This window comes from Onychomys torridus, chromosome 22, assembly GCF_903995425.1.
Source record: "Onychomys torridus chromosome 22, mOncTor1.1, whole genome shotgun sequence".
NCBI classification, from domain to species: domain Eukaryota; kingdom Metazoa; phylum Chordata; class Mammalia; order Rodentia; family Cricetidae; genus Onychomys; species Onychomys torridus.
The window spans coordinates 12,620,185-12,639,891 of record NC_050464.1 but is presented as its reverse complement, the minus strand read 5'-3'; the positions used below and the strand labels follow the sequence as shown (position 1 = coordinate 12,639,891).

General features: G+C 48.9%; 1 protein-coding gene across 4 annotated transcripts in view; it reads right to left on the bottom strand.

Moving 5' to 3' along the window:
* The window catches only part of Prkar1b (protein kinase cAMP-dependent type I regulatory subunit beta), a 139,998-nt gene that overhangs the window by 39,445 nt on the left and 80,846 nt on the right, over positions 1–19,707 (bottom strand). For all 4 annotated transcript variants that reach the window (XM_036172323.1, XM_036172322.1, XM_036172321.1 and 1 more), the window contains exons 5-6: positions 6,159–6,220; positions 5,408–5,454 (exon numbers count right to left, since the gene is read on the bottom strand). In XM_036172323.1, coding sequence (XP_036028216.1) covers positions 5,408–5,454; positions 6,159–6,220 — 109 coding nt within the window. The remainder of the gene's footprint in view (positions 1–5,407; positions 5,455–6,158; positions 6,221–19,707) is intronic.

The window sequence follows — 19,707 nt, the reverse complement described above, 5'->3', positions numbered from 1 at the left end:
ACCTTCCTTGATGGCCCCTGTGTGGTTACCCTGCATCTCCCACATCACAGTCCAGTTTCCTCCATGCCCAGCCCTGTGGGCGCTCCCTGCCGCCCACCCCTGTTCCCACTGGAAAGTCTGAGAGACTGACGGAGGTGTTGGGGACTTTTGCACAGCACTGTGGGGAGGCAAGGCCGGATGCACCCACTCATAGGGACAGTCTTTGCACCACCCGAAGCCTCTGCATCCTAAACTCAAGGCTTTAGCCAGGAAGCGCCATCCACCCACAATGCCCAGACATCCTGATTTGGCCAGCCAGGGTCCAGCAAGAACCTCTAAAGCCGCCTTTGAACCTGACCCTCCCGGCTGGGGAGGGAGGTGGGGCAGATCTGCTGAGACAATATATTTGAAGAACTGCAGTTGTGTGAAGGTGAGCTCACTTTTTCCTTCACAAAATTGCCTCCACATGTCCCCAGGCTGGCAGGAATCCAGCTAGAGCTCCGACCATCGTTATAAGGCAGTGGGGCCAACCAGAGGCCAGGAAACCTCAAGCCAGGCTCCCTCCCTGGCCCCTTATTGTCTCATTTTGCTTAGAAGGTGGCTATCCCCCAGGGAGGGCTGGTAGGGTCTTTTCAGATCAGCTGTGGCTCTAGGGACCCTCAGTCCTGCCTTAAAAGGGTGGAGCGGGGGATTATGGAATCTTGCCAGTCCTGTCCACCTCACACTCCACATTCAAGGAGTCAGCATCATCCATTAATGTGACTTTCCCATCTTGCAGGATTCTGAGGACACTGGGATAGAGACTGGCTTCTGAAAGAAGATGGAATGACATAGACTAAAACACTGAGCACGCTACAGCCACCCACGGACAGTGAGTCTCCGCTCCCTAGCCAGACCTGGAGGTCTTCCACCGCGCAGGGCTCAGGAACCTCCAGGGAAAACCACAGACTCAGGGAGCCAAGGACACAAGATGGCCACCCGGCCTCAGATACCCTGGGGAGGGAGGTGGCTGCTGCACCAGGGGTGCAGAGTGGGTAGGGAGGGCTTCCTTGGGGTTGAAAGTGCCGCTAGAGGAACAGGCTGGAGTGGGGTCTGTAGAGCACACAATGAATGTGTTCATGGGAAGAGGTCAGGAGGGCCGCTCTATGGGAGAGTTCCTGTGTAACCCTCCATGTTCACTTCTCTGGGACGAAGCCCATCACAGCTGAGGTAGTCCAGGGTGGAGAGGACCAGAGCAGAGCCTCCTTGCACAGTCCACAGAAGGTTCTGACCCACCCACAGCCTTCCTGTAGATGCACGTGGGTTGGGGGGGGGGGTCCTGGGACGCCATGAAACAACCTGAGGGCAGCCAGCGTTTTTTCCTACATCTACTTATTTTGGGAAACCAAAGAATGCGTGATCCAGAATCCCCCTGGGGTCACCCCAGCCTTGTCTGTGAGATGGACCTGAAAGACTCTAGGTGACTTTGGTGAACACGAAGGAGGGCGTGTTTGGGCTGAGGATACAGCTCAGTTGTAGGCAGAGCGCTTGCTTAGCATGCTTGAAGTCCTGGGTTCTATCCCTGGCACCACAGGTCCATAAACCCAGCACTCAGGAGGTGGAGGCAGGAGGATTAGAAGTTCAAGGACATTCTCCAACACCTAAAGACTCTGAGTTCATGGGGTTGGGGATTTAGCTCAGTGGTAGAGCGCTTGCCTAGCAAGTGTAAGGCCCTGGGATCAGACCTCAGCTCTGAAAAAAAAAAGAGTCTGAGTTCATGTCTTCATAGAGCCTTTCTCCAGAAACTGATGGAAAGCAGATACAGAGATCCACAGCCAAATACCAGGCCAAGCTCCAGGAGTCCAGTGGAAGAGAGGGAAGAGGGATTCTATGAGCAAGGGGCATCAAGATCATGATGAGGAAACCTACAGAGACAACCAAACCAAACTAGCATGAGCTGGCTTTTTGGAGCCCATTGCCTGTGGTGGGACACCTCACACAGCCCTGAGGCAGGGGGAGGGGCTTGGACCTGCCTCTACTGAATGTACCTCCCCATGGGAGGCCTTACCTCCTTGTAGGAGGAAAAGGGGGGGGGGGTGTTGAGGGGGAGAGTCTGGAGGGGTAGGAGGAGGGAAGAGGGGATCTCTGATTGGTATGTAAAATGAATTAAAAAATTTCTTTTTTTTTTTTTTTTTTTTTTTTTGGTTTTTCGAGACAGTGTTTCTCTGTGTGGCTTTGCGCCTTTCCTGGAACTTGCTCTGTAGACCAGGCTGGCCTCAAACTCACAGAGATTTGCCTGCCTCTGCCTCCCGAGTGCTGGGATTAAAGGCGTGTGCCACCACTGCCCGGCTGAAATGATTTCTTAATTAAAAAAAAAAAAAAAAGTTTGAGTTCAGGCTAGAATACATGAAACCCAGAAGGAAAAAGAGGAGGAAGAAGAGGGGGAAGAGGAGAAAGGAGGAGAAGGAAGAAGGGGGCTGTAGCACATTTGGGGGTTAGAGGGTGGATGGGCCCAGATCAGAACCCACATGGGCCCTCAGGCTCCTGGGGGAGGGTCTGGCTATCTGTTGTCACCCAGGTCAGTATTTATCAATGCACCAGTGCAAACAGAGGAGCAGGGCCTGGAGGGTATTGAAGGATGAATAAGAGTTTGCAAGGCAGAGCAAAAATAAGAAGCAGAGAACCCAGGACAGCCAAGGCCCAGAAGTGTGAGACACTGTTTACTAATTTCCTGATGATTGTTATCTACAAGCACCCCACCCCCAGGGCAGGCTCATGTTGACTATTTCCGGGGTACTATGGGAGCTGGCAAGGCCCCTGGAGAGCAAGAGCGATAGCCAACACATGGGAAGGAACAAGAGAGCAGTGAGTGATGGTTTGAGGGGTCCCCCGGAGTGGACAGTAACCTGAGGGCAGGGCTTGTGGAAGGAATGATGGGTTCAAACTAGAGGAGTGGTGAAGCACTTGCCTGACAGGCCAGAAACCCTGGGTTCTACCCCTGCCACAGCACCCGGGAAATGGATGCAGGATTGACAGTTCAGGATCATCCCTGGCTCATGTAAGTTTAGGCCAGCCTGTTTAACATGAAATCCCCATCTTTAGAACCAAACCAAAACAACAATAAACTAGAAATTAGAAATGAATCACCTCTGAGCATCGCAACCCATCAATGCCACTTCCAACAGAGAGCTGGAGAGACTGGTCCTTGGGACCCACTTGAGGGGCCAATCCCTCCTCACCTGACCTGGTTAGGGCAGGAACCTGGCTGTCTTCTGGGCTCGGTTTTTCATAGAGGTTTGGTTTGGTTTGGTTTGTTTGTTTGTTTGTTCTAACCTGAAGCACAGCAGAAGGAGGTGACCATGGTCACAGCAGAGCCTGACATCAGAACCATTTTTAATCCTCTGCCTCACACTTCCCTCCGAGTGCTGAGTGAACAGTGCTGCTCCTCCCCAACCCAGGGATCACTAGCTCCGACTCAGTTTCCTTGTTTGGGGAGACAGGACGCCTTCCATCCCCTGAGACCCAGACCCAGGGGTTGAGCTGTCAAATTCACTAGGTCAACTCTACCGGTGCCCCCTCTGGACGCCAGGGTGAGTCACTTCCTATGTGGTGGCTCCGGAAGCAGGTGAGCCAGTGCGGTTCCCAGAAGTGCATTGTGGGACAAAGTCAGGCTGCTGGGGAAATCAGAAAAGGCTTTTCCCAGAAATAGCCCAGCTGGACAGAGGGTTAGGAGCAGAGGCCAGGCCCAAAATAGCTTGTCTAACCCCAGGGCACCAGGCAGGGTGTGGCATGGATACCTCTGAGGCAATGGAGGACAAGGCAAGTCCCCTTGGACAGGTGGGGCACAAACTATGGCTAACTCAAAAGATGTGGGTATGCTGAGTCCCAGCCTGGCAATAACCCTGGGGCTGGCCTAAGAATTGACCAGCAACTTTAAAGACCCTGAAATGTCCTGGGGAGACTCTGTCCATGTCCTCTGGTCCATCTGGCGGTAGACCTTCAAGAAATGGGGTCACAGAAACAGCCTCAAATGAGCAACTGAACTATCAGGGAAGGGTGCACCTGCCGACACCCACCCTGAAGATCTGACATAGAATAGGACACTAAAGAGAAGCAGGTACTCAGGTGACAGCAAGAGGAAGTAAGGGGACACCCAGAAGGATGGTACCAGCCCAAGCCCAGCGGCAGCCCGGCAGTGGTCAGACTCCTGGAGGCAAGAGAAGGCCCCAGACTGACTCGGAGAAAGACAAATAGTCAGGTGTGGTGGCTCATGAGTGTCATCACAGCACGTAGGAGGATGACACAGGAAGGTTACCATGAGCTTGAAGATAGCCGGGGCTACAAATTGAGACCCTGTCTCAAGTCAAAGAGACAAAGCCACAGAGGGTTTGGACGGGAAACAAGCCCCTCCACTCAGGGAAAGATGCTCTGGGAACAGGTGTCAGACACAAAGAAACCAGGGCCTCTCCAGCCAGGGCACTGGGGGCTTGGGCAGGGGTGGCCATGGAGGGAGGAGGAGAGAGGACTTGGCCGAAGGCACCAGGTGGGGTCTCTGCAGGGATGCTTCTAACATGACAGTGGGGTGGGGGCTCTATCAACATGTGAGCCCTTTGTCCTGAGAGTCCCTCACTGAAGCTTGCTGTCTGAGGAAGGGTATATGCTGGCACAAAAAGTGACCGTCACCCCCATGTGACATCAGTACATCTAGGGTCTCCAAACATGGAAGTTCCTGCTCATGTGACCATCATGTCCATCCACTGTAAGCCTGTGTGGCATTTGCTGGCAGGACCTAGCTGAAGAGAGCACCTTGGGCTGCTTTCCATGCAAACCCTCTGTGGCAGCAACAAAGAACCCCACTGGCCCTACACCTGCCTGACACAGCTCTCCTTCCCAACTGGACTTTTTTAGGCTTTTATAATATCATTTAGACAAAATGCATTTTTGTCCTTGAATAAAACGATTGAAACGAGGCTGAAGATGTGGCTCAGCAATAAAGCTCCTGCCTAGAATCCCCCAGTAAGGAACTGGTGTGTGGGTGGCAGAACACCCACCTAAGGACTGGAAGCCCTGAGTTTCATCCTTAGCACCAAAAATAAATAAACATATATATATATATATATATATATATATAGAGAGAGAGAGAGAGAGAGAGAGAGAGAGATAGGTAGATGATAGATAGATAGATAGATAGATAGATAGATAGATAGATAGATAGATAGATAGAGATAGGTAGATAGATAGATGGATAGATAGATGATAGAGATAGATAGATAGATAGATAGATAGATAGATAGATAGATAGATAGATAGACAGACAAAACATTAAACATCTATTCAGAAAAAAATGCTCTCAGCCTGCATTTGCAAGACCCAGTGCTAAGCTGTGTAAAGCATTCAAACCAAGCATGCAAAGAGGACCCGCTGTCCAAAAACCACGATGGATACTCACATCTACTTCTCCTTGGTCAATCACATAGAAATTATCTCCTTCGTTCCCTACAACCAAACAAAGAGAGAACAGATGTAAAATGCAAAATGAAATGAGGTAGAGCTTGTTGACTACCCTGCAAAGAACCCTTGCAACTACATGTTCCAACCAGTGCCAAGTAAATAGCAGCCCCAATGCTGCTTCCTGGGCATAGAGCCCCCTCTCCTTCTCCTAGGAATTAAACCCAAGGCCTCATGTACAACCAGGCAAAGGCTCAACCAATGGGCCATTCCCCGCCCCCCCAGAACTCTTTTTACTCATTAAGTTCTCCAGGTTGGTCTTCAACTCAAAATCCACCTGCCCTGGCCTCCTGAATTGTTGGGATGACATATTTATACTACCATCATGCTATGTTCCATTAGTTTCTTTTTCTTCACTCCTCCTCCTCCTCTTTTTCCTCTCTCTGTCTCCTCTCCTCCCCTTCCCTCCCTCCCTCTCCTCTCTCTCTCTTTCTCTCTGTTGGTTTGTTTTGAGACAGGGTCTCACTATGTAACCCTAGCTGTCCTGGAACTCACTATGTAGACCAGGCTGGCCTCGAAGTCTGCCTGCCTCTGCTTCCCCAATACTGCCTTTTATTTTGAGTCTCACATCATAGCCCAGACTGGCCTTGAACTCATGACCATCCTCCTGCCTCAGCTTCCCGAGCGCCCACCGCCCCGGCAGTTTCTTAAGTTGGTCAGGATAGATGATGAGCGTCTGATGGGGAACATACCTTGCTGTATGACCGTTTCCCCAGCGATGTGAGTGACAGGAAACATGGCATCAAATATGTCACTGAAAAACACACACAGTCGAGAGCTATAGATGGCCCTGCCAAGTAAACCTGCTTCCCACAACATATACACAGTCCTGTCCACTTACCACCTCTTAGCCCACAGAATCGAGTCTGCAGGCCTGGGGAGGAGATCCCCTCCAAGCGAAAAGGGGAATTACGGCCTTCACCGGCCCTGCTACCCAGAGCCATGTGGGTGCTCTGCACACAGATGACATGGCTTCTTTGCATGTTTTTCTTGAGACAGTGTGTCATGTAGCCCAGGCTGGCCTCAAACTATGCAGCCAAGAATCATCTTAACTCCTGACACCCCTGCCTCCACCTCCCCAGTGCTAGGATTATAGCCACCACCCTGGATTTATGGGGTGCTAGAGATTAAACCCAGGATTTCTGCATGCTAGGCTAGCACACTACCAACTGAGTCACCTCCCCAGCCCCTGACTGGCTTCTTACAAGTAAGGAAGGACTTTATGGGTACTGTTTTTACAATCCAGTTCGGAGAATAAGTCACAATAGGCTATGAACTATTCTCATGCCAATAAATACAGTTCTGTTGGGACGTAGCCATCGAGCCTGATTATGTGGATTTTGTTGGCTTTTGGTTTTGTTTTGATTTTTTTTTCCTCTTGAGGAAAATATTTACAGTCACAGGAATGTTTATAATTCCAGACACACCCCTGATAGAGGAGGGCTGGGGATGTAGCTCAATAGTAGAGCACTTGCCTAACATGTGAAAGGGCCTGGGTTTAATTCTCTAGCATTCCAAAGACATAAAGAAATGAGACATCAGTCGGCACCCCTATGTGCAGAATAGAGATGTGCTAGAACATGTGACCCCTGGAAGTTACCAAAGCTGGGGAGCCTGGAGTGGCCTCTGGACCACCCCTGTGGCCTGGTGGCTTCATCTTCTAAATGCAGATGTGAAATGGGCTGTTGGACAGAAGCCAAGGGCAGTGAATAGGGACAGGCTGTCAGAGTCACCAGAAACAGTAGGGAGGCGCCAGTCAGCCATATTTGTCCCAAATCTGCCACTCACTGTGTAGTCACTAGAACAGTCGGGAATGCCAGCCCACTCTCCTGATAGGCCACATCCACCTTCAGAGACCTCCCTTTCTCCAGGGTCCCTGGGTCCCCCAAAGAGGAGGCTATGATGATGGGGAGGCTAAGGGACAAATATAGAAACCCCTAGCCAGGGAATGTGCATGCTTGGAAACATTGGACACTTCCCTGTCTGATCAGAAAGGAGTGTATGCAGATTGATAAATCGAGGCAAGCCTCAGGAGAACTTTAGGGCCCTCTCTGGCCGGAAAATATACAAAGCCATCTGGGAAGAGAATACAAAATGAAAGATCCAGACTGCTCCGTGCTTCTAGTTCCAACATTCAGGGAATATAAATAAATCTTTACAAGACCTGTGGGAGATCAGCCTGGTCAACATTCCATCATGGAGAAAGGAAGAACACAGGAGGCCACGCCCCTTGCTGAGGATTCACAGTTAATAGTTCCCAGGGGAGGGGCCAATGAGGCCCCAACCCCTTCCTAAGGACTTATAGAGTTTACAGTTGCTGGGGGAGGGCTCATGAAGCCACACACACACACACACACACCCCGGCTTTACTGGCTGATGAGGGAATGAAGGAGATTTTCTTCAGTGGTATAGCCACCGGAAAGCTGTCCATGCTCCTGTGGATAACACTTCAGCCATGCTCTGTAAGCATAGGGCTCTATGACACTCATTGGTCACCAAAGGAATAAAAGACATAAAAACAGAGAGACAAAGTGGGAAATGGAAAGTCAGATGGTGTGGGAGAGGGATAAGAGAAGGTAAGAGGAGGTGAATATGATCCAAATGCTTTACATACCTGTAGGAAATATCATAATGAACCCATTGTCATATGTAGTTACTGTATATTTTTTAAAGCCCTGGCTATTCTCTCTCTGTTCAAACATGCTTCTCTGTAGCTCTTCATCCCAACCCCACCAACATCTTGGTTTTTAGTTTGCTGGGCTCACTGGGAAAAAGGAGGCAGTCCCTCAAAGGAGCTGTGGGCAGGTCTCAGACCAGCTCTGGATATCTGGCTCCTGACAGGGTGCTTCTTGACCACAGCATCTCCAGTATCTGCAGGAACCATCCCAACCTGGCTACATTTCCTCAAAACCACAAAACAATGAGAAAGAGCAGGTCTTTAACAAATGACCTTTCAGTTACTCCCATGTTAAAATAATAACCCCTGGCTCGTAGGGTAGTGTGTGTGCGTGTTCACACGTGCCTGTGTATACACATATCTGTGGGTGCATGTGGAGGTCAGAGGATGACATCCTGTCTCTTCCTAAATCACCCTCCTCATGATGTGTATGGACATACGTGGTGTGGTGTGTACAGTATGTATGCACATGTATGTGCACGTGTGGGTGCCTTTGCACATGTGTGGAGGCCAGAGGAGGGTAGCAGATGTCCTGCTCTATCACACTCCACCTCATTTCTGTATCTGCCTCCACGGGACTGAGGTTATAGGCATATGTACAGCCACACCCAGCTTTTCCTGTGGGTGCTAGGGATTCGAACTCAGGTCCTCATGCTTACTCAGCAAGCAGTCTTGCCTACCGAGCCCCTCTCCACCTTAGTTTTTAAGACTGGATCTCTCACTGAACTTGGATCCTGGCTGGTAAGCTCTAAATATCTTCCTGTCTCTGCCTCCCTGAGGCTGAGGTTACAAGGACATGCTACTGCACTTGGATTCTGAGGTTTGAACTCAGGTCCTCACACCTGTGCAACACACACTTTACGCACTGAGATATACACACATACACAAGCAATGTGTATATACATAATTTTATTCTGTAAGTAATGAAACAGATCCTGTGTATGCCCCACCCGCCCACTCAGGCAGCTGCTTACTTTACCACTCTGGCTTTGGACACTTCTCCACTGAGATGTTCTTGGGTCTGGAATGTACAAGTCCACCTTCCCGAGTCTAAGAGGATGCCGGGTAGCCAGCATCAGCGTCACCTCAGCCTGCCCTGGGTTGTCTCTTTCTGCCTGAGCATGCACAGAGGAGGCCTGCTATGTGCACCACTGTTCTCCCTCTTATCTGGGTGAAGATGCACCAATCTAGCAACTTCCTTTTCTTCTTTGGCCTCACTCTGTAACCCAGGCTGGCTTTGAACTCATGACGGTTCTCACACCGTCGCTTCCTAGTGGCTGGGCTTAACAGTGTGAGCCAGCTCAGGCAGCTCCCTTGCGTTCTTAAGACTCCTTTTATTCATCTCTTCCTGCCCTGAGGACATTCCAGATATTCCCATGTTTATGCAATCACATAGTGGGCCATGATGAACATCCCAGAGCCCTGCAGGATGAGGGCCGATACCTATGATCGCCTCTCTCTACAGGGCTTGCTTCCTCTTACACTCTTGCCTGAGTTGGCCAAGGCAGGAATGGACTGAAAATGTTTTCTGGGCAAACAGCATCCCCACACTGAGTCTGGCTCTCAGTGACAGACGCAGATGCTTACACACAGCAAAGTAGGTTTGCCGGGGGAGCAGCCTTTTGTCAAACATCATTGAAGAACCCCACATACCTCTGAACACACCAATGTCTCATCCACTGCCCAGCTGTATGGCCATCACAGAAGCAAGCTGGGGACATGGGGACACTAAAAATGCCACTGGAACAGCCAGGCTGGGTCTCACTTAGCACAGAGGCCTAGAAGCCAGCTTTCCCTCTGAGAAACCTGACACCCTTTAAGAAGACTCAACAAGCTCAGTCAACAACAGTTCTATCCACTCCCCCTGCCTCCCTCCAAATTCAGACAAACCTAATCCCTTCCCCTCTCTCTCAGCACTTAATGGCATTAAAAGACACTGGCCTCCTCTGCCTGTAAAAAAGAAAAACAGTTTTCCACTCTGATCCGGAAGTCACCTCGAGAGGGTTCAACTGAAGCCACAGGCAGACATCATAAAGAGCCTCACATTTGGAAACCCGATCAACCCACCCTCCCTGTCAACAATACTGGCTGCTCACAGTGCAGCAGTGGCTGGGCTGGGCTCTGGGGTGCAGGAAGTCCATCAGCCAGGCCAACAGGGGAGACTAGCCCATCAGATCACCACCCAAGGCACCGAGAGCTCAGCACCACCCTGAGTCCTTTTGGCCAACTCTGGTCCCATAAACACCTGTCCTAACAAAGTTGGAATGGTAATGACCTCTGTTTCCAGTTAGGGAAGCTGGGGACACTATGCAACCTTATCTGAGCTCTCACTAGCCTGTGGCTAAAAGTAGAAACCTTTTGAGAGTCTGTACCTAGGCCATTGTTCACCAACAATGTCTCTCCTGTGACACCTCAGCTCTGGTACTTCTCAGCCAAAATGGATAAGGGAATGGAGAGGATGTAAAGGTGAATACGAAGCTGGGCAGTGGTGGTGCATGCCTTTAATCCCAGCACTTGGGAGGCAGAACCAGGTGGATCTCTATGAGTTCGAGGCCAGCCTAGTCTCCAAAGCGAGTTCCAGGAAAGGTGCAAAGCTACACAGAGAAACCCTGTCTCGAAAAACCAAAAAAAAAAAAAAAAAAAAAGGTGAATACGAACAGGTGGGTGGATGGGTGGATGAATGGATGGGTAAACAAGTAGATGGATGAAGGGATGAAAGAATGAATGGATAGATGAATACATAGATGGATGGATGGATGGATGGATGGATGGATGGATGGATGGACAGACGGACAGGTGATAGAAGGATGGGTGAGTGGATAGATAGACATATAGATAAATGAACAAGTAAGTAGATGTGTGGATGGATGGAAGAATGGACAAACAGATGGATGGACATGTGATGGATGGATAGATGGATGGATGGATGGATAGATGGATAGATGAATAGATGGGTGGATGGATGGATGAACAGATTGATGGATGGATATGTATATGGATGGATGAATAGTGGGTAAATGGATGGATTGGTAGATGTGTGTATGTATGGATGGATGGATAGATGGATGGGTGGATGGATGGATGGATGGATGGATGGATGAACAGATTGATGGATGGATATGTATATGGATGGATGGATTGGTGGATGGATGGATGAACAGATTGATGGGTGGATGTGTGTGTATGTATGGATGGATGGATGGATTGGTGGATGGATGGATGAACAGATTGATGGATGGATATGTATATGGATGGATGAATAGTGGGTAAATGGATGGATTGGTGGACAGACTACAGAGTGAGACAGAAGTAGAAAAGCAAGTTGCTAGAATGACACATTTTCACCCGGATAAGACAGAGAACAGGAGCACAAGGCAGTAGCAGGCCTCCTTTGTGGATGCTCAGGCAGGGAGTGACAACCCAGGGCAGGACAGATGGACGGTGGATAAACATTATAGATGGGTTGGTGGATAGACAGATGTATTGGCGAAGTGGACAGGGGAATGGACAGTCGTGGATAGATAGGTGGACAGATGGATGCGTGGGTGGGTGATGGGACAGGTGGGTAGACGGGCGAAAGAATGGTGGGTGATGGGCAATGCACAAGGGGGTGGATAAAGAAAAGGGTGGGGCTAAGGAAAGGCGGTGAGTAGTATACGGACAGAAAGACGATGCAGCCTTTCTTGGCATACACAGCAAACAGCAGGAGCTGAGGCACTGCCTGCCTTGAGCCCATCATCTGCACACTGAGGAACCCCTGTGATCCGATGACCTGGAAAGGTGTGGACCCAGTGGGTCAGGAATGTATTAAAAATCATGGAGCCGGGCAGTGGTGGCGCACGCCTTTTAATCCCAGCACTCGGGAGGCAGAGCCAGGCGGATCTCTGTGAGTTCGAGGCCAGCCTGGGCCATAGAGTGAGTTCCAGGACAGGCGCAAAGCTACACAGAGAAACCCTGTCTCGAAAAAAAAAAAAAAAAAATCACGGTACTAGGCCAGGTGTGGTGGCATGTACCTTTAACCCCAGAACTTGGGATTAAAGGCAGGTGGGTCTCTGTGAGTTCAAGACCAGCTAGGGCTCCATAGTGAGACCCAGTCTCAAAACAAACAAATCTTTTCAGTCATAATATGGCTAAATGTGTGATACTCTGTGGTCATTAAAAACTGATGATACAGGGCCACAGAAACACTCCGAGGTCAAGAGCACTGGCTGCTCTTACACAGGGCCCAAGTTTGGTTCCCAGCACCCATGTCAGGAGGTTCACAAACACCTGTACCTCCATCTCCAGGAGATGTTCTCTTCTGGCCTCTGCAGGCCCCTGTACTCACACATACACACACACACACACACACACACACACACACACACACACACACTAAAAATAAATCTTATTAAAAACCAATGATCCACATGACAAGGGAAAAAGATGTTTATGATGCTATCAGTGGAAAAAGTGACTAACGGAACAACACAGTTTTAAAAAATAAAACACAACCCCAGCACTTGAGAGGCAGAGGAATGCAGAGCTCTGTGAGTCTAAGGCCAGCCTGGTCTATATAGTGAATTCCAAGTCAGCCAGTGATATACCGAGAGAATCTGTCTCAAAACAAATAAAAATAAAATGAAACAATCGGCCTAATGGCATGCCATAATGCTACATAGCTCCCTCGGGAGAGAGAGAGACTGGGCTGAGCCAACGTGTGGGTGAGTGTGAGTGTGCGTGCATGCGTATATTTGAGTGTGCCCAAATGTACGTGTGCTACAGTGGGTATGAGGCAGTCAGAGGACGACATTCAGGAGTCACTTTGTCTCCATCCACCATGTGGGTTCTGGGAATCAAATTCAGGACGTCAGGTTTGGCAGCAAGGTTACTCAGCCATCCTGCCAGCCCTCCACGTCATTTTCTTGAGATGGGGATCTCTCACTCGTCTGGGCCTCACTGATTCAACTTGGCCGATTAGCAGGAAGGACCGGGGATCCTTGTGTTTCTTCCTCTCCAGTTGTAGAATCATAGACCGGCTTCTATGTGAGTGCTGGGGGGTCCAAAATCGGATCCTCTGGCTTTATTAACTGAGTCATCCCTCCAGACTCTTTATTTGTATTATTGATGCTCCACATATGAATCTATGTGTATTTCTTTAAAATCACCCATTTCCTCTTGGAGAATGCCATGCCTATTCTTTGAGGGTACACTGGAGGATCTCAACGTGTGTGTGTGTGTGTGTGTGTGTGTGTGTGTGTGTGTGTGCGCGCGCGCGCTTGGATTTTTGTTTTGTCTTGTTTTGTTTGTTTTGGGGACAAGATCTCTCACTCTGTAGCTCAAGCTGGCTTTGAACTCTTGATCCCCCTGCCTCAGCTTGCCAAGTCTAGTCTTGGAATTGAAGACATATACCACCACACCCAGCTAACATTTTTCAAGACTGACCCCCCAAGGCAAAAATCGCAACTTTTAAATTTTAGACCACATCTATGTGGGCGTGGTCCAGACTCCAAACCCTTAACTTAGTATACAGGAGAGAAGCCAGAGGGCTCACGCAAAGCCAACACTCTGATTGACACCCGTCCAGTGTGCCAGACCCACTTCCACAATCTGTACCTGCCACACCCTGCTGCCTGCCCTCAGAGTCGGAGAAAGTGGGCAACTGGCAAAGCCCTTCAGTCCCAACATACAGACCCGGCATCAGGCCCCAGACACAGCACACACAAGATAGAACCGTCTCGACTACATCCTGTCTTGAGATTCTCAGAACTGCTCATTTCCTCTCCCCACAGATGGGGCTCCAGGGCGCTGCCAGCTCAGGTCAGGACGGGCTCAGGAATCCCCTGCCTGAAGACACTCTCCAAAGCCCCCACTTGCCCTGCCCCAGCCCCCATGGTCCTTCCTCCAACCTCAGAAGGGGATGCCAGGAAATGAACAGATGGCTCATAAAGTGCTTGTGAGGACCTGTGTCTGGCTCCTGCTTGTAATTCCACCACTCGGGAGGTGGAGGCACGGGAGCATCCCTGGGCCGGGCTGGACAAACAGCCTAGCTAATTCAGTGTCTGTCAAGTGAAAGGTTCCTAAGGAACAATATCCAGGGTTGATTTCTAGCCTCCACATGTGCACACACACACACACACACACACACACACACACACACACACATACACACGCGTACGCACGCACGCATGCACGCATGCACACACACACATACATACACAGGAATGCCAGTGTGTGAAGACCTACAGGGTAGCAAAGGACTGTGATAATTTGGTGAGAAACTGAGGGCAGGGAGAAACAGGTCCACAGATTCAGTGAAGATCCTGTCAGTCAGGGCTGGCCATGTGACAGAGGAAGCAGCAGAAGCCTCTCCTCTGTACGTCAGGGGACAGAGAAAGGCTTGGACACCCATCCAAGGGGAGCCTTCTTTTTTTTTTTAAAGATTTATTTATTTATTATGTATACAGAAGAGAGTGTCAGATCTCATTATAGATGGTTGTGAGCCACCATGTGGTTGCTGGGAATTGAACTCAGGACCGCTGGAAGAACAGTCAGTGCTCTTAACCCCTGAGCCATCTCTCCAGCCCCAAGGGGAGCCTTCCTAATAGTCTCTCACTTAATGTCACTGCTTCGGCTCCAAGACCACTCCCACTTTACAGACATAGAAACTGAGGCTCAGCAGATGGTAAGGGGACTACTAAGGCTGAGCCTGGGAAGCATGTCTATATTATACCAATACAAATGTCTGTCATGACCTCACACCTGCCTCACAGAATTCACCAGAGAACATGTGGAGAGGCTTGGCCCCAGTCTAGGGAAGTTCAAATCCTCTGGTGCTATGAGTCTGTGCTGAGGGTCCCATCCACCATCCACCTCCTATGCTGGAGACAGACCTCGCCTCTTACCAGCAAGAGGGGCCTGAGAATGTTCTGAAGACATGGGAAGGGAAAACACTGTCAAGGCAGAGAAGTCTGTTGATCACACACCACCACATATGGGTGAAGACATGCATGGCTGAGCGGACATGAACAGTACCCACTGACCTACTGCTGTATGTGAGCCATTCACTCAGCACAAAGTTAAACATTTGCTCCAGGCCCTGCTGTTCTCTGCAGGGTCAACAGACCATGTATCTGTCCATGTTCAAATTTTGTGAGCTATTCCCTTCAATAACTTTACTTAAACCTCAGGTGCAAAAATGTAGTCATTGCTTATGACATTCACTGTGCCCTCAGGTGCTGTGCAGGTGGCTTTTCTTTCCTTATCAGCTCACGTTCCTAATAGGCTGCAGACTGCAAGCTTGGAGGTGGACCACTAGGTAAACACCCCTCCCCACCCCCCTGCAATTTATACAAACAAGTCCTGCTGCCTTCTTAGGACCAGGAGCCCCAGGGAGGCAGGGGAGGAAGAAAAGTCTGTGGAGCCAATGAGAACACATCTCAGGGATCCTAACAACCAATCAATATGCATCTTCGACCTGCACCCATAACTGTACCCACCCAGGCTGGGGTCAGTGGCCAGGGGCCAGGGAGGCCACCCTATATCCATCAATACACACAGCATTTCTGAAATTAGAAAGGAACTTTGAGGGGGTTAGGGAGATGGCCCAGTGGGTAAGAGCATTTGCTGTGCAGGAATGAAGACTTGAGTTCAAATCCACGGCACACACATAAAAAGCCAAGCACAGCCCCAGCACTGTGGGGACAGAAACGATAGGATCACTGGGGTTTGCTGACTGCCAGCCTAGCTCCAGGTTCAGTGAGAGACGCTACATGGAGGGACTTGGAGGGTAAGAGAGCAGGACACCTGACGGCCTCCTTCAGATTGGAAAGAAGGAAGGAATGCTGTCATTTTTAAATGAAAGCAAAATGACCGTGATGGCTATTGTCAATTTGACTACATCTGAAATTACCTAAAACCCAAACAGCTGGATATACCTGTGAGGGATTTTTCCTTAATTAAATAATTTGAAAATTGTTTTTCTTAATTAAATCACTTAGATGATTTAAATCATCCAAATTAAATCTGAGTCTTTTGAGATGGGAAGATCTAGCTTTGATCTGGGCCACACCTTCTGCTGGCAACCTATATAAAGACATGCAAGGAGGAAGTGTGCTCTCTTTACCTGCTTGCTTCCACTCTTGCTGGCAAGTCTATCCCTTCACTGGCATTAGAGACTACTTCTTCAGGATTCTGGCACATACTGAAGACCAGCTGAGACATCTAGCCTCATGGACTGAACAACTACTCGATTCTTGGACCTTCCATTCAGAGACAGCCATTGTTGGATTAGCTGGACCATATCCTGTAAGCCATTCTAATAAATCCCATAGATAGACAGATGATTGATAGATAGATAGATAGATAGATAGATAGATAGATAGATAGATAGACAGATATTTATTCTATAAGTTCTGTTCCTCTAGAGAACCCTGACTAATACAATGACACTGACCACAGAGAATGAAATGTAAGACCCTCCATGGTAATGAATAGACCAAACTGGCAACACAGCATTTCTGTTCTGTCACTTTAAAAATAATTTTTTCATTAAAAAGGGGGTGGGGCTGGAAAGATGGCTTGGCAGTTATCAGCAGTTAAGATCACTTGTTACCCTTGCAAAGGGCTGAGGCTCAGTTACAAGAACCCAAATGGCAGCTCACAACCATTCATAACTCAAATTCCAAGGGATATGATGTCTTCTGTCTTAGTTTCTTTTGCTTTAATAAGACACCATGACCAAGGCAATTTTAGAAGAATTTATTTGAGGCTTTAGAGAGTTACAGTCCCTGACAATCATGGTGGGAACAAGGCAGCAGGCAGGCAGGGAGAGCTTACATCTTGACCCACAAGCAGAAAGCAGAAAGAGACAGAGAGAGATGAGAGAGAGAGAGAACTGAGATTACCATGTGTTGTGGAATATTACTTAAACTAAGCAAAGATATGTTACATTTGTTTATGCTGAATTTGCTTAATTATGTAAAGATATGTTGCTGTTTTACCTTGCCTGCCTGATTGGTCTAACAAAAAGCTGAATAGCCAATAGCAGTAGAGGGATAGGCAGAGCTGGTGGACAGAAGGAATAAGGAGGAAGAGGAATCTGCACTTAAAAGAAGAATGAGGGAGAAAGAGAAGGAGACATCCGGGGCCAGCCAGCGAGGCAACTGCCAGCCAGCAAGAAATGGAGTAGGAAATACAGAATGAAAGAAAGGTAAAAAGCCCAGGGAAAAATGTAGATGAAGAGAAACAGGTTAATTTAAGTTATAAGAGCTAGCAAAAAACAATCCTAAACTAAGGTTGAACATTCATAACTAATAATAAGTCTCCATGCCATGATTTGGGAGCTGGTTGGTTGCCCAAAGAAAGCCCACTACAGCCCTGGACTTTTGAAACCTCAAAGCACACACCCCAGTGACACACCTCCTCCAACAAGGCCACACCTTCTAATCCTTCCCAAACAGTTCCACCAACTGGGAACCAAGCATTCAAGTATATGAGCCTATGGGGGTCAGCCTCATTCAGACCACCATATCATCATCTGACCTCTGTGGGCACCAGATACACTCATGGTACACAAACATACATGCAGGCAAAATATTCATACAAATAAAATGAAATGGATAAATCTAAAAAAAATTAATTAGAAAAAAATTAAAACAATCCAGGCCTAGTGATACAGACTTATAATCACCGATACTTGAGAGACTGAGGCATGAGGATTAGGAGTTGAATGACTGCCAAGATCTATAGATCAAGTTAAAGGCCAACCTGGGTGAATTACTGAGACCTTGCCTCAAAATAAAAAGTAAAAACAGGGCTAGAAAGATGACTCAGTGGTAGAGCCCCTGCCTAGAATCCCCCAGTGAGGGGCTGGGGTGTGGCTCAGTGTAGAGCCCCTGCCTAGAATCCCCCAGTGAGGGGCTGGGGTGTGGCTCAGTGGTAGAGCACCTGCCTAGAATCCTCTGGTGAGAGGCTGACACATGCCAATCTCCAGTACAGCTAGAAAGTAAAACTAACGTTTAAACCTTTCAGTGCGGGTGGGATCAGAGTGAAAGCATGTGCTCACTCCCTGGCTGATGTCAGTGAACAGAACATAAGCAACACCTATGTGTCTATGCAGAAAGTGAGTTGACCAAAACAGATAGAAATTGTGAGCAATGGAAAGAAACCATTTACAAAAGCCCCCACTGAGAGCAGAAACTTTGTTCATATTTTCTCACTAACGTTTCTGATGGTGAGGCTGCAGAGGGGAGAGGAGGCAGCTGAAAGTTTCATCTCCTTGGCAAATGTTCTGAAAGACCCAAACAAGGAGGACTCTCTGCCATTCTGATCTGTTCTTTCAGTCAATGCTATGTAGACAGGAAGCATCCAGACTCCCAGGCACCATGGCGTCGGTCTGTCCTATACTGGCCATCCCAGACCAAGTGGCCTTCGGCTGCTGTTCAGAGCAACAGATGTGGTGTGCTGGCTTATATTTAGGCTCTCTCACTGTTTAGGTGGAAGCTTGCTCTATTTCCAAATACTTCTGTGGGAACAGTAATAACTCAGCCCTGGCTGTTTGCGCATTGTGGAGCATGACTACCCCCTCCCAGAAGGCTGCCCATGAGCACTACGGGATCTCTTCACACTATCCAAGGCCAGGTGCCTGGTTCTGCTCCCTAGACTGTGAAGTCCATGAGTTCCAAGATTCAGAGTGGGGATGCATTTGTGGGGTTGTAAGAGGCACAGGCCTGAGTGCCCACTGTGAATCCAGGGTTTGGGGGTAGACAATTGGCAGTATCTGTTCCTCATTGTGGCTTCTACCCAGAGTCACTAGCTCACATGGTGGCTATGGAGGTTCACAGCATCCACAGATGATCTGGCCCACCTGACCTTCTGAATCTGTGCATGCTCGTTGAGGAGGCTGAAGATAAATTTTAAACCAGTAGCCTTTACCCTCCCCACCCCCCACCCCGCCCAGAAGCAAGGGGTCTCACTTCTGTCACCATGTTACTGTAGCCATGACAACTTAAAACACCCACTTAGGGTTTGAATTCAAAGTGTCCCCAGAGAAGCTCATCACTGAGCAGTGATTGGCTTGTGAAGGCTCTGACTTCATCATAAGAGAATCCCATGATGTACTCAGAATATGGTACCCAGCTTGGCAGGAATGAAGACCTTCCAAAGAGACACTCCACCTCTCCCCATGGCTATCAGACCATGAAAGCATTGGTGCCCAAGGAATTGGAATTTCCTCCCAGGAATCTCACAATGGGAGGGAAAAAAAAAAAAAGGCTGGAAGAGGTTTCATATTGCTGACTATTTGTCAGACCACAGACCACCCTGCAGAAGAGGCCGCAGCCAGGACAACGATGATGGACGGGACCACATCTTGCCCAGGACGGCTTAACTATGCAAAATATCTCACCTTCTATTAAAACCTAAATTCATGTCAGGACCTCAAAGGTGGACTTGGGGAGGGGTCATCTTTGTGTTCCTCGTCCCAAGGTGGCCACATTGAGCGCCTCTCCCTTTTTGTGATTCTAGTTCTCATTTGTTGGTTAGCTGTCACGCAGGGGATGGAACATGGGGCTTTCTGTGCTTGC